General features: G+C 28.2%; 1 protein-coding gene across 1 annotated transcript in view; it reads left to right on the top strand.

The window, feature by feature from the left end:
* LOC145276641 (chitin synthase chs-2-like) overlaps window positions 1–12,207 on the top strand; it is a 270,308-nt gene that overhangs the window by 172,104 nt on the left and 85,997 nt on the right. The window contains exon 15 of the mRNA XM_080127832.1: window positions 9,136–9,247. Within this exon, the coding sequence (XP_079983958.1) occupies window positions 9,136–9,247 (112 nt within the window). The remainder of the gene's footprint in view (window positions 1–9,135; window positions 9,248–12,207) is intronic.

The raw sequence follows: 12,207 nt of genomic DNA, 5'->3' as shown, positions 1-12,207 counted from the left end.
TGCTGGGCGGCCTGCTAATAACTTATAAATATTACTTATATCTAATTGACTACCCGTCTCAGGATAGGTAAAATTAAATTCCTGAACAGAGGCTTTGGCTTATTTTTATGTCTTTTCAGTAAGATAAAAGTCGAAATATAATGACACTAAATTTTAGGTCTCTAATCCTTATTCCAATTTTGTCAAAATCCATTTGATGATTTTCATTCTTAAAAGAAGTCTTAAAATTATGGTTTCAGCTCGTTCAGTCTTAAAAAATAAATTGAAATTCAGCTAATCTGGTTAAATTAGTGTCTAATCATTATTGGTCATATTTAATGTAAATCTGAAATATTTGAATTTTCAGATTAAATATTTTCCCATATTATGCCCTCCCCTAAAACCCTTTAATATATTCCAAAACTTATGAAGAATATTTATCCATTGATGTTTAATATTTACTGTTAAATTACACCAAAATCGGAACTGTCTGAATTTTCACGAAGGCATTCTAACTTTTTTACTCCCTTCGCATAAAACTAAATTAAACTAAGTATAGCCTACGTTACAACCCATTGAGACTAGTAGATGTCTTTTAAAATTCATAATGATCGGTTAATACTGTTAACGTTAAATCCTGTACAGATAATATATAAACTATTTCGATTAGTAAAGATTTAGGGTGAAATTATCGTGATGAACTAAGGCGTTATCTGACCACTCACGTTTAAAGCTTAATTTGACCCGATTAATACTAGGACATAAGTTTAATTTCAATAGGACACGTGTGTTCGACTTGTTTGCTTTCCGGGAAGGTTTCAATATAATTAAAAATGAAATACTTTCTTTCTATCTTGGAGCATCATAGACATGTCTCATTCATGTCAATTCGGAACACACCTTTATAAATTTTTTTTCTTCCAACGAAAGGTTTTATTAATGAGTTTAATTTAATCCACGTTTAAATAAAATTCTAGTCCGTGCCGCGAAGATTTGAAACTTGCGTTTTTGTTTGAGCAAACCAAATAAATAGCTGTGCTGGAACAACACAGAAAAATAAACGAAAATAATTTTCTGAAATCAAAAGAAAATGTCCTGGAAAAAAAAAAAAAAAAAAAAAATATATATATATATATATATATATATATATATATATATACTAGAAGATGTATCAGGCGTTGCCCGATATTAAACGTAACGTTAAATCTCTTTGAAAAAATGAAGTATGAAAACGGAAAGAAACTGAGACATGTGCCTGCGAGTATTACGTTTTTTTTCTAATCAGTTCATTTCTTCTAAGTAAAAAAAGTACTCGAGCTGAGATCTACACCAAAACCTGAAGATAGTACGATAACCATTAAAGCAGCTTGTCACGATCTTTTAAAAGTGTTTTCAAACCTTGTGAAACAGTTGACAAACAGATAAAAATCCCACGACCCCCATTATCTTGTTTTTAATTTTGGTCTCTTAGCAGCTCATTCCTTTGGATGAAAATCGATTCAAACGTTTTCCATATGTCTGAATATCCTATATACCAAATTTCAGGTCTGTAGACCAAAAGTTCGTTGAGTATATAGGTTGAGAAGTGTCATCACGCACACACGCACGCACACACAGACACATTCTCACTTTTAAAAATATATAGATTAATAATATTGAATATCTCTATTTTTTTTTCATTTCCAACAAACTACAATATGTAAACAAGTTCTTGCTGAGCTGTTTCCTTAAATGACCAAATCATATCAAACTCCCACTACTATCTATTACTATGTTGTTGTTACCGCACACGCATTATCCCTTACCTTCGAGTGGCCTTCGAGCATTAATAAGTGGTAACACCCTTGTAAAAAATATGGTCGAAATATTTATATTATATTTTTTCTTAAACTGTCTATTTGTTTGTCCGTTCTATTTTTTCTCAGAAACTACTGGGCCGATCTGGTTAAAATATTAAATACGGGCTAAAATGTCTTGTTTATTCGTTTGTTTTGGGGTTTTTTTTTTGTTTTTTGTTTTTTTTTTGTTGTTTTATTTTTTTGTTGTTGTTTTATTTTTATTTATTTTTTTTTGTTGTTGTTTGTTAGTTTGCTTTTTATTGGGGGAGATAGGAAATGATTAGCTATAACCACTATATACGATTTCTCCACCTCTCTATATGTGCCTAAATCTAAACGCAAATTCCATGAACAAAGCTTTTTCCCCAGAATTGCCCGCCTTTGGGACACTGTTCCGTTGGCATGCTTCCCAGTTGAATACAACATGATAGCCTTCAAATCCAATGTAAACAAGTTCTTCTTGAGTCGTCCCCATAAATAATCAAATTCTACCAAATTTATACCATTAGTGATTACTAGATTACCATTTCACATTCATTAATCCTTATCCTCGAGTGGCTGTCGGGCTTTGATAAATGGTGATTCGCAAGTAAAAAAAACTAGTCTATTACTCTCTGGAAAATTTTTTTTTCGAATAAAAAAGAAGTGGATAACAATTGTGTACCAACTGATGGAAGTGGTTAACTATGCTTACCTATCCGGATTGTGAACTTGATGGGTTGGGTTAGAGTTAGATTGAGACCATTCTATTACTTTCATTATAATTCATCACTAAATTATTAACCAGCTATGAAAAACATAGCCAAGTAAAATAGAATTTCATTCCATTAACTTCTAACTATCACTTATTAATGGTAATGTTACCGTCGATGTTTGTTATTCAGGTTTTCTTGCCACTTCTTCCAAGGGATGATGATGAATAACTGTCCATCGGATTCTTTTTATAAATGAATTTACAGCTTGTATCATGTCCATTGTGTAGGATATGTGATTTGGAATGGCTATGTTTGTAGATGAGAATATAATGTAATATCAGATCCAATATGTTCAGATAGAACATACCCTAAATTTTACAAAATAAAATCTACGACATTGAAATTCGAAGATGGCGTTACCAAAATAAAACAGAATTTTTACTTCTTTTCCGATTTTCGGATTTTATAATTATGCCCATGTTCATTCATTTTCCTTTAAAATTGAATGAGTTCCTATTCTTCTGATCAGTAAAGGCGGAATAAATTTTAAAAATTAACATAATAATTACATGAATGAATCTGCGCTACCAATCATGTGCTATCAAGAATTGAACATTTTAACATGCTGAAATAAATAAACGGTAAAATGTACAACCCTTGAAATTTTGAATATAGACTTATCATTAGCTTATTCAAAGTAAGGATTGGGCATTCCACTGGGTGCAGATATTCACTCGCTATCTCATAAACTCCAACCAAGAGAGCTTTTTTAAGATTCTAACCGTCCCTTTAAAGTCAAATGTTTGAATCACTCTTGTTCTTAGTTCACCAGGTATATTTGCGAAGTAGTTTTTGAAATACGTTTTCATGAGTCCAGTTGTTTCTGTAATTACTGGAATGAAGGTGATATTCTGCGGTTCCAATTTCCTTTCATGTCGTACATAAAACTTTTGTATTTCGTTATCTTTTTCCTCTGTTTAACCCAGCATTAATGGGGTCACGTTTTATAGATCATCCAGTAGAGATATATGCGCACTCAATTGTGTCACATCTTATAGTGACATCTCCCCCCCCCAGCAGAACCTAACTGGTAAATGCTTGGTTGCTCAAATTCTCTCCTTCTGTGACAGAATCGGCACTTGTTGTCATTGCTGAGACCATTTATCTTTTGTAAAAGCATTCGTCAAGCTTCAATCTTGGACATCCATTATATTCCTCTTGATCATGGTAGTGCAATCCTCTTTGAAGCCAGTCCAGAGAAACTTCTTTATTTATATAGTCCTCACTTAATTCACCCAGAAAATACTTGGCTCGCTGTTATTTAGCCCATTGTTCTCTGGATAGATACAACCTAAGAAGACACTGGTTTCTGTGTGTTATTCTGTATAGTTTTCTTTGAAAAGACGACAAGGAATTGTTTAATTTGAGACAATTCCTTTCTGAAAAGGTTCAGGTGAATTTGGAGTTTCTGATTCTAGCGTGTTATTTTGTTTGTGCTCTGAATTATATAAGGCATAATTACGTTGACACACCAGTTCACGCTGGATCACCGAAGTTAAGTAACGTTGAACTTGGTCAGTACTAAATGGATGACTATTTGTGACTTTAAGGTGCTGTATGTGCTCTCCGCTCATCTCGGCATTGTTTATATATATATACGCATATATAAAGCATATATATACGTATATATAAAGCGGAGAATACGTAGTAATAACTATGTTAATGCGAATAGAATACATATGCGAACATGTTGCTGGAAAAAAATTATAAAGCTTTAATTCACACAACCTTTTTGTAATATTCCGTTCATAAGACAAACTAATATAATGTATTACCATAATAGTCTGAGTGCCTTTATCTATCTGTTTTCTATGTTAGGGGCTAATTGGGTGAGAAATAACAGAACTAAAAGGTTAGCTCTGTTTGGGGACGACTTTCAAATGATCATTTTTTTTTTCTAAAACCTGAGACTATGGGACGATGTTTATGTTCGCTTGGACGACGTTATGTGTTGCTCACGTGTTCATTATTTCGCGGTCATATCGGGCGACATCAAGACAGTTGAGTGTATTTGTTGGATGTATGTCAAGAGGGATGAGCAAACAGATGCGTTCAATGATAACAGCTCAGAAAATGCCGATAAAGTTGGGAGTGGGGCTTTTATACTTCGGTCAATCTTGGCTTGTTGGTAGAAAAGGGGGGATTTTCAGCTACAACTTGTTCGTGACTAGATCACAAATGTAATTGGTAAAAATCTGTCAGACTTGGATAGAAATGAATTGTAAATGAATGGATAGCTAAATGATGCATAGAAATATATATGTAAATAAATTTCTATGTATTGATGGATAGACATGAATATAGTTATATATGCATACATATTTACATATAGAGAAAAATAGATAAAGAATCTATAATATATATATTTGAAAATAATTTCTGACGAGGACGCATCAAAGAACGTCTGAAACGCGCGTAAAAACGATTTCAATGACTTAAAAACATTATTACAATGATCCAAACATAATTCTCAATGAAAAACCAAGACACGGAATAATAAAATAATGTTAAAAAATACACATTGTTGGTGACTATTCCCTTATTTAAATATATATATATATATATATATATATATATATATATATATATATTCATGAGCAAAATAATGTGAAAGAAGGAAGAAATCGATTTTTCAATATTTTCCATCAAGTTTTGTTTATTTTAACTGAAAATTTCTATTTTGCAGGTCATTATTATTATAGCATATAATAAGTGGAAAAATTAATCCTAAAAATGGTAAGACCGCATCTTGGTGAGGATATAAAAACCGAATTGCAGGATTAAGGCAGTCAAAAATGACGTACAAGCAGATTTTTGATATTTTAAGAAAAGAAAAAGTGAAAACATCTCTTTCTGTAGTGAAGCGAATTGGTCGAAGATTCGAAGTCGAATGCTTGGTAAAAGGGAAATCTGGATATGGTCGCCCTAGAGCATTCACTTTGAAGGATGACCACATGTTTAAATTAACTGTTTTGAAGGATTGAAAGAAAACTTATGTTGACCATAGCAAAGAATTCAGCAGTTGGAAATCCTCTTTCTAGATATACAATATCTGGACGAATGAAAGAAATTGGATTTTCTTCTAAAAGGTGTGCAAATAGCCATTTTTATATAAGAAGAACATCATTGATAAAAAGAGAGTTTTCTCGTAATATGGCAAGAACGATTCAGACTGGTTCTGGAATGTTTTCTGGTCAGATGAATCAATATTTTGTCTTGCTATTGATGCTCTCGATGCTCCCGAATGGTGCAGTCGAATAACTGGAAAAAGATTTTCACCAAGTTGCATAAAAACGACAGTTAAACACCGGAATGGATGGATAATGATATGGGGAACTTTTACTGCGGCAGGACTTGGGGAACTTATTAGATGTGAGAAGTCAATCAATGCAAAGGAATGCATTCGAATATTAGAAACAGAAGCTGGGAATATCTCAAAACATTATTTTTCAACATGACCCTGCACACACTGCTAAAGTCACAAAAAATGTTTTTTCTGATAATTCAATTAATGTGATATTTTGGCCAGGTCAAAGCCCGAATTTAAACCCAATCGAGAATATTTGGTCTATAATATCTCGTGCATTGGATGGAAGATCTTTTTGGAACAATGACAAACTGTGGGAAGCTATGCAAAGCGAATGGAATAGCATCTCCTCTTCACAGTGTTCCATTTTGGTTGAGAGCATGTCTAAAAGGATTGATCTTTTAAAGAAACCAAAAGGGAATGCGATTCCATCCTAAGCATTTATTAAAGCAAATGTCTTGTTCTGTGTTATTAGTCTCGTTTAAGTTTCCTTGTTCAATTGTTCTTTGTTCAATATAGCTTTTAGTGCAATAAAATGTATAAAATTTGTTCGGCCCATTTTTTGCTCACGAGTGTATATATATATATATATATATATATATATATATATATATATATATATATGTATGTATGTATGTATATATACAGTTGTGCGCAAAAGTATTCGACCCCTACCAAAATTGTCTTATTTCTTTGAATGGATACTTCAATAATCTTTAAAACCTTCTTTAACGACTACGTTCGAATAAACTGTATAGTTTTCAACAAAAAATAATAAAAAATAATTAGTGCTTGATAATATAAATAAATTTATTTGCAAAAATAAAAATATGGATGTTGCAAAAGTATTCGACCCCTTTTCATTAATACTTGGTTGAAGCTCCTTTGACCTTGAGTACTGCAAGTAAACGTTTCCTATAACATCTAATGAGACTTCTACATCTGTCCACTGGAATTTTAAGCCACTCTTCTTGACAGTACTGTTTTAATTCAATCAAATTAGATGGTTTTCTTTTATGTATCGCAATTTTTAAATCATGCCATAAGTGCTCAATCGGATTTAGGTCTGGAGACTGGGAAGGCCATTCTAGAACTTTCATCTTATTATTCTTTAACCATGCGTTAGTGCTCTTTGAAGTGTGTTTAGGATCGTTGTCCTGTTGAAAGGTATACCTCCTTCCATGCCCCAACTGGTTCGCAGACGGAACAAGATTTTCTTTCAGTATGGACTGATATTTTACTGAGTCCATTCTTCCATCGATTATAGTTAATCTTCCAGTTCCATTTATACTGAAACAGCCCCACACCATGATTGATCCACCTCCATGCTTAACGGTTGGAACGGTATTCTTCACATTATAAGCAGTATTTTCTTTTCACCAAACATAGCATTGCTGGTTGTGTCCAAATAGTTCCACTTTCGCTTCGTCTGACCAAATTATATTATTCCAGTAATCAATAGGCATTTCTAGGAACTTTTTTGCAAAATTTAATCGAGCCTTTTGATGAGCTTTGAAAAGTAAGGGCTTCCTTCTGGCAATATGTCCATGCAATCCGGCACAATTTAATGCCCTACGAATAGTTGGCAAGTGTACATATGAGCCAGCATTCTTCAAATCGTTCTGCACGTCCTTTAGGTTAGATTTAGAGTCTATTGAAACTTGTCTAACAATTTTCCTAGTCCCACGTTTCGTAATTTTTCTTGGACGACCTGATCTTGGAAGACTTGATACAATCCCTTTTACTTTCCATTTTTTGATAATGGACATAATAGTCGACCGTGGTATAGAAAAAAGTTTGGATTTTCTTTTAACCTTCTCCAGACTGGTAGGCATCGATTACTTTCTTTTTAATGTCTTCAGAGTACTCTTTGTTCTTTGTCATAGTTGCAGATTTGTTGACGTTGAAAAAGATTTTTTTACTTGAAACAATTATTCAATCATTCAATATGGCATTGAAGTTCAATTTGAACTGATTTTAGATTCAGTAGAGTCATAAATATTATTTATAGGAAATAAATACAAGGTCAGACTAAAATAATAAACTTAATGACGCTTTTATTTAAACTTTAAATTAAAGGGGTCGAATATTTTTGCAACATCCATATTTATATTTTTTGTAAATAATTGATATATATTCTTAATCTCGAATTACTTTTCCTCATTTATTGTTGAAAAATATACAATTTATTCATAATTAGCCGTTAAAAGGCACTATGAAGATTTTTGAAGTATAGATTCAACGAAACAAGAAAATTTAAGCAGGGGTCGAATATTTTTGCGCACAACTGTATATACAAGAATATATATGTAAATACACTGATATATAAAAAATATCTATTATTATACTCAAACTGAGTTAACCAACGTTTTTTTTCTCTACGTCTATTTCCTATTATTTTAGTAACACAAAATACCATTGTTTATTCAGTATCCCCAATGTCCATAAAATTTTAGTTATTTACGGTTTTCATTGTCATGTGAAGTCGAGTTTATGGGGCGTATCATTCAGCGACTGAAAGTGAGAATTTCTCATCATGTCCCTAGTCATACTCGTAATTTAAAATCGCATGCATCCGGGCATTCTCCGATCAATGACTACCCCATACAGGAACATTTATTGGAAAACGAATCCTCTGCCAAAGCTTGCAATCGCGAGATATCCGAATGCCAATTAAAAATAGTAGAAGCTGTAGTGACTAATATGCAGCGATCGTCTTTGTATAGAGAAAGAATATTTCCACAAATTGCGTTTATGAAAACTTATATAAACATATACAAACTGAAAAATTTTACCTAAACATATGTATACTGGACAAAATTTATAGTCCTTTGACTTGGAATGGGTGTTTTATGCTAAATTACATTAAATACTAAACCCTATTTGCATTAAATACTAAACCCTATTTGCATTAAATACTAAACACTATTTGCATTAAGTAATAAACCCTATAAATCCCTAAGTATGCATCGAACGGATACTATAGTATTTAGTTTGTTCTAACCTTATCATAGAAAAGATTCGTACAACATGTAGCTAGATCGACTTAGTAGTTTACAAGAAGAGCTGACATACCGACAGAGAGATAAGAGAAATGCAAAGTAGATGTGTATTTGCACGTATGATGTATATATGTATAAATGTGTGTTATCAATTTTCGAATGAGATGTAGTGTTTGTTCTAAAACTGATTTAAAGTTGCATATCATTATCTAAAATGCGTTAAATAACTTGACCTTATTTTTCTTTTCGTTTAGGTACAAATTCTTGTCGTTTCCTCTTTTCCAAAATGTTGAAGCTACTGCAGAAAATTGCGCCAGAATTTCAAAGGATGCGAACTTACAAGAATATTCCATGGGAGAATCAAAGGTAATAAATTATGAAGAACGTCTAGTAAGACAAGCCATGAATTATATGATGGTAATTCTGTCGAATAATGAATTTGTTCCTGCTTCATTCATATCAGTAATGCAATTATTTATAATATTAGTAATGCAATTATTTATTATATCAGTAATGCAATTATTTATAATATTAGTAATGCAATTATTTATAATATTAGTAATGCAATTATTTATAATATTAGTAATGCAATTATTTATAATATTAGTAATGCAATTATTTATAATATTAGTTATGCAATTATTTATAATATCAGTAATGCAATTATTTATTATATCAGTAATGCAATTATTTATAATATTAGTAATGCAATTATTTATTATATCAGTAATGCAATTATTTATAATATCAGTAATGCAATTATTTATAATATTAGTAATGCAATTATTTATAATATCAGTAATGCAATTATTTATAATATTAGTAATGCAATTATTTATTATATCAGTAATGCAATTATTTATTATATCAGTAATGCAATTATTTATAATATTAGTAATGCAATTATTTATTATATCAGTAATGCAATTATTTATTATATCAGTAATGCAATTATTTATTATATTAGTAATGCAATTATTTATAATATTAGTAATGCAATTATTTATTATATCAGTAATGCAATTATTTATTATATCAGTAATGCAATTATTTATAATATTAGTAATGCAATTAGTTATAATATTAGTAATGCAATTATTTATAATATCAGTAATGCAATTATTTATAATATTAGTAATGCAATTATTTATAATATCAGTAATGCAATTATTTATAATATTAGTAATGCAATTATTTATTATATCAGTAATGCAATTATTTATTATATCAGTAATGCAATTATTTATAATATTAGTAATGCAATTATTTATAATATCAGTAATGCAATTATTTATAATATTAGTAATGCAATTATTTATTATATCAGTAATGCAATTATTTATTATATCAGTAATGCAATTATTTATAATATTAGTAATGCAATTATTTATTATATCAGTAATGCAATTATTTATTATATCAGTAATGCAATTATTTATTATATTAGTAATGCAATTAGTTATAATATTAGTAATGCAATTATTTATAATATCAGTAATGCAATTATTTATTATATTAGTAATGCAATTATTTATAATATCAGTAATGCAATTATTTATAATATTAGTAATGCAATTATTTATTATATCAGTAATGCAATTATTTATTATATCAGTAGAGCAATTATTTATAATATTAGTAATGCAATTATTTATTATATCAGTAATGCAATTATTTATTATATCAGTAATGCAATTATTTATAATATTAGTAATGCAATTATTTATAATATCAGTAATGCAATTATTTATAATATTAGTAATGCAATTATTTATAATATCAGTAATGCAAGTATTTATAATATTAGTAATGCAATTATTTATAATATCAGTAATGCAATTATTTATAATATTAATAATGCAATTATTTATAATATTAGTAATGCAATTAGTTATAATATTAGTAATGCAATTATTTATAATATTAGTAATGCAATTATTTATTATATCAGTAATGCAATTATTTATTATATCAGTAATGCAATTATTTATAATATTAGTAATGCAATTATTTATAATATCAGTAATGCAAATATTTATAATATTAGTAATGCAATTATTTATTATATCAGTAATGCAATTATTTATTATATCAGTAATGCAATTATTAATAATATTAGTAATGCAATTATTTATAATATCAGTAATGCAATTATTTATAATATCAGTAATGCAATTATTTATAATATCAGTAATGCAATTATTTATAATATTAGTAATGCAATTATTTATTATATCAGTAATGCAATTATTTATTATATCAGTAATGCAATTATTTATAATATTAGTAATGCAATTATTTATTATATCAGTAATGCACTTATTTATTATATCAGTAATGCAATTATTTATAATATTAGTAATGCAATTATTTATAATATCAGTAATGCAATTATTTATAATATTAGTAATGCAATTATTTATAATATCAGTAATGCAATTATTTATAATATTAGTAATGCAATTATTTATAATATCAGTAATGCAATTATTTATAATATTAGTAATGCAATTATTTATAATATTAGTAATGCAATTAGTTATAATATTAGTAATGCAATTATTTATAATATTAGTAATGCAATTATTTATTATATCAGTAATGCAATTATTTATTATATCAGTAATGCAATTATTTATAATATTAGTAATGCAATTATTTATAATATCAGTAATGCAATTATTTATAATATTAGTAATGCAATTATTTATTATATCAGTAATGCAATTATTTATTATATCAGTAATGCAATTATTTATAATATTAGTTATGCAATTATTTATTATATCAGTAATGCAATTATTTATTATATCAGTAATGCAATTATTTATAATATAAGTAATGCAATTATTTATAATATTAGTAATGCAATTATTTATAATATTAGTAATGCAATTATTTATTATATTAGTAATGCAATTATTTATAATATTAGTAATGCAATTATTTATTATATTAGTAATGCAATCATTTATAATATTAGTAATGCAATTATTCATAATATTAGTAATGCAATTATTTATAATATTAGTAATGCAATTATTTATAATATCAGTAATGCAATTATTTATAATATTAGTAATGCAATTATTTATTATATCAGTAATGCAATTATTTATTATATCAGTAATGCAATTATTTATAATATTAGTAATGCAATTATTTATAATATTAGTAATGCAATTATTTATTATATTAGTAATGCAATTATTTATAATATTAGTAATGCAATTATTTATTATATTAGTAATGCAATTTGTTATAATATTAGTAATGCAATTATTTATTATATTAGTAATGCAATTATTTATAATATTAGTAATGCA

The sequence above is a fragment of the Euprymna scolopes genome, chromosome 5 (assembly GCF_053919585.1).
Source record: "Euprymna scolopes isolate OS-2025 chromosome 5, ASM5391958v1, whole genome shotgun sequence".
NCBI classification, from domain to species: domain Eukaryota; kingdom Metazoa; phylum Mollusca; class Cephalopoda; order Sepiida; family Sepiolidae; genus Euprymna; species Euprymna scolopes.
Note: the sequence above shows the minus strand (reverse complement) of the source record. Positions and strands in the feature narration are given on the sequence as shown.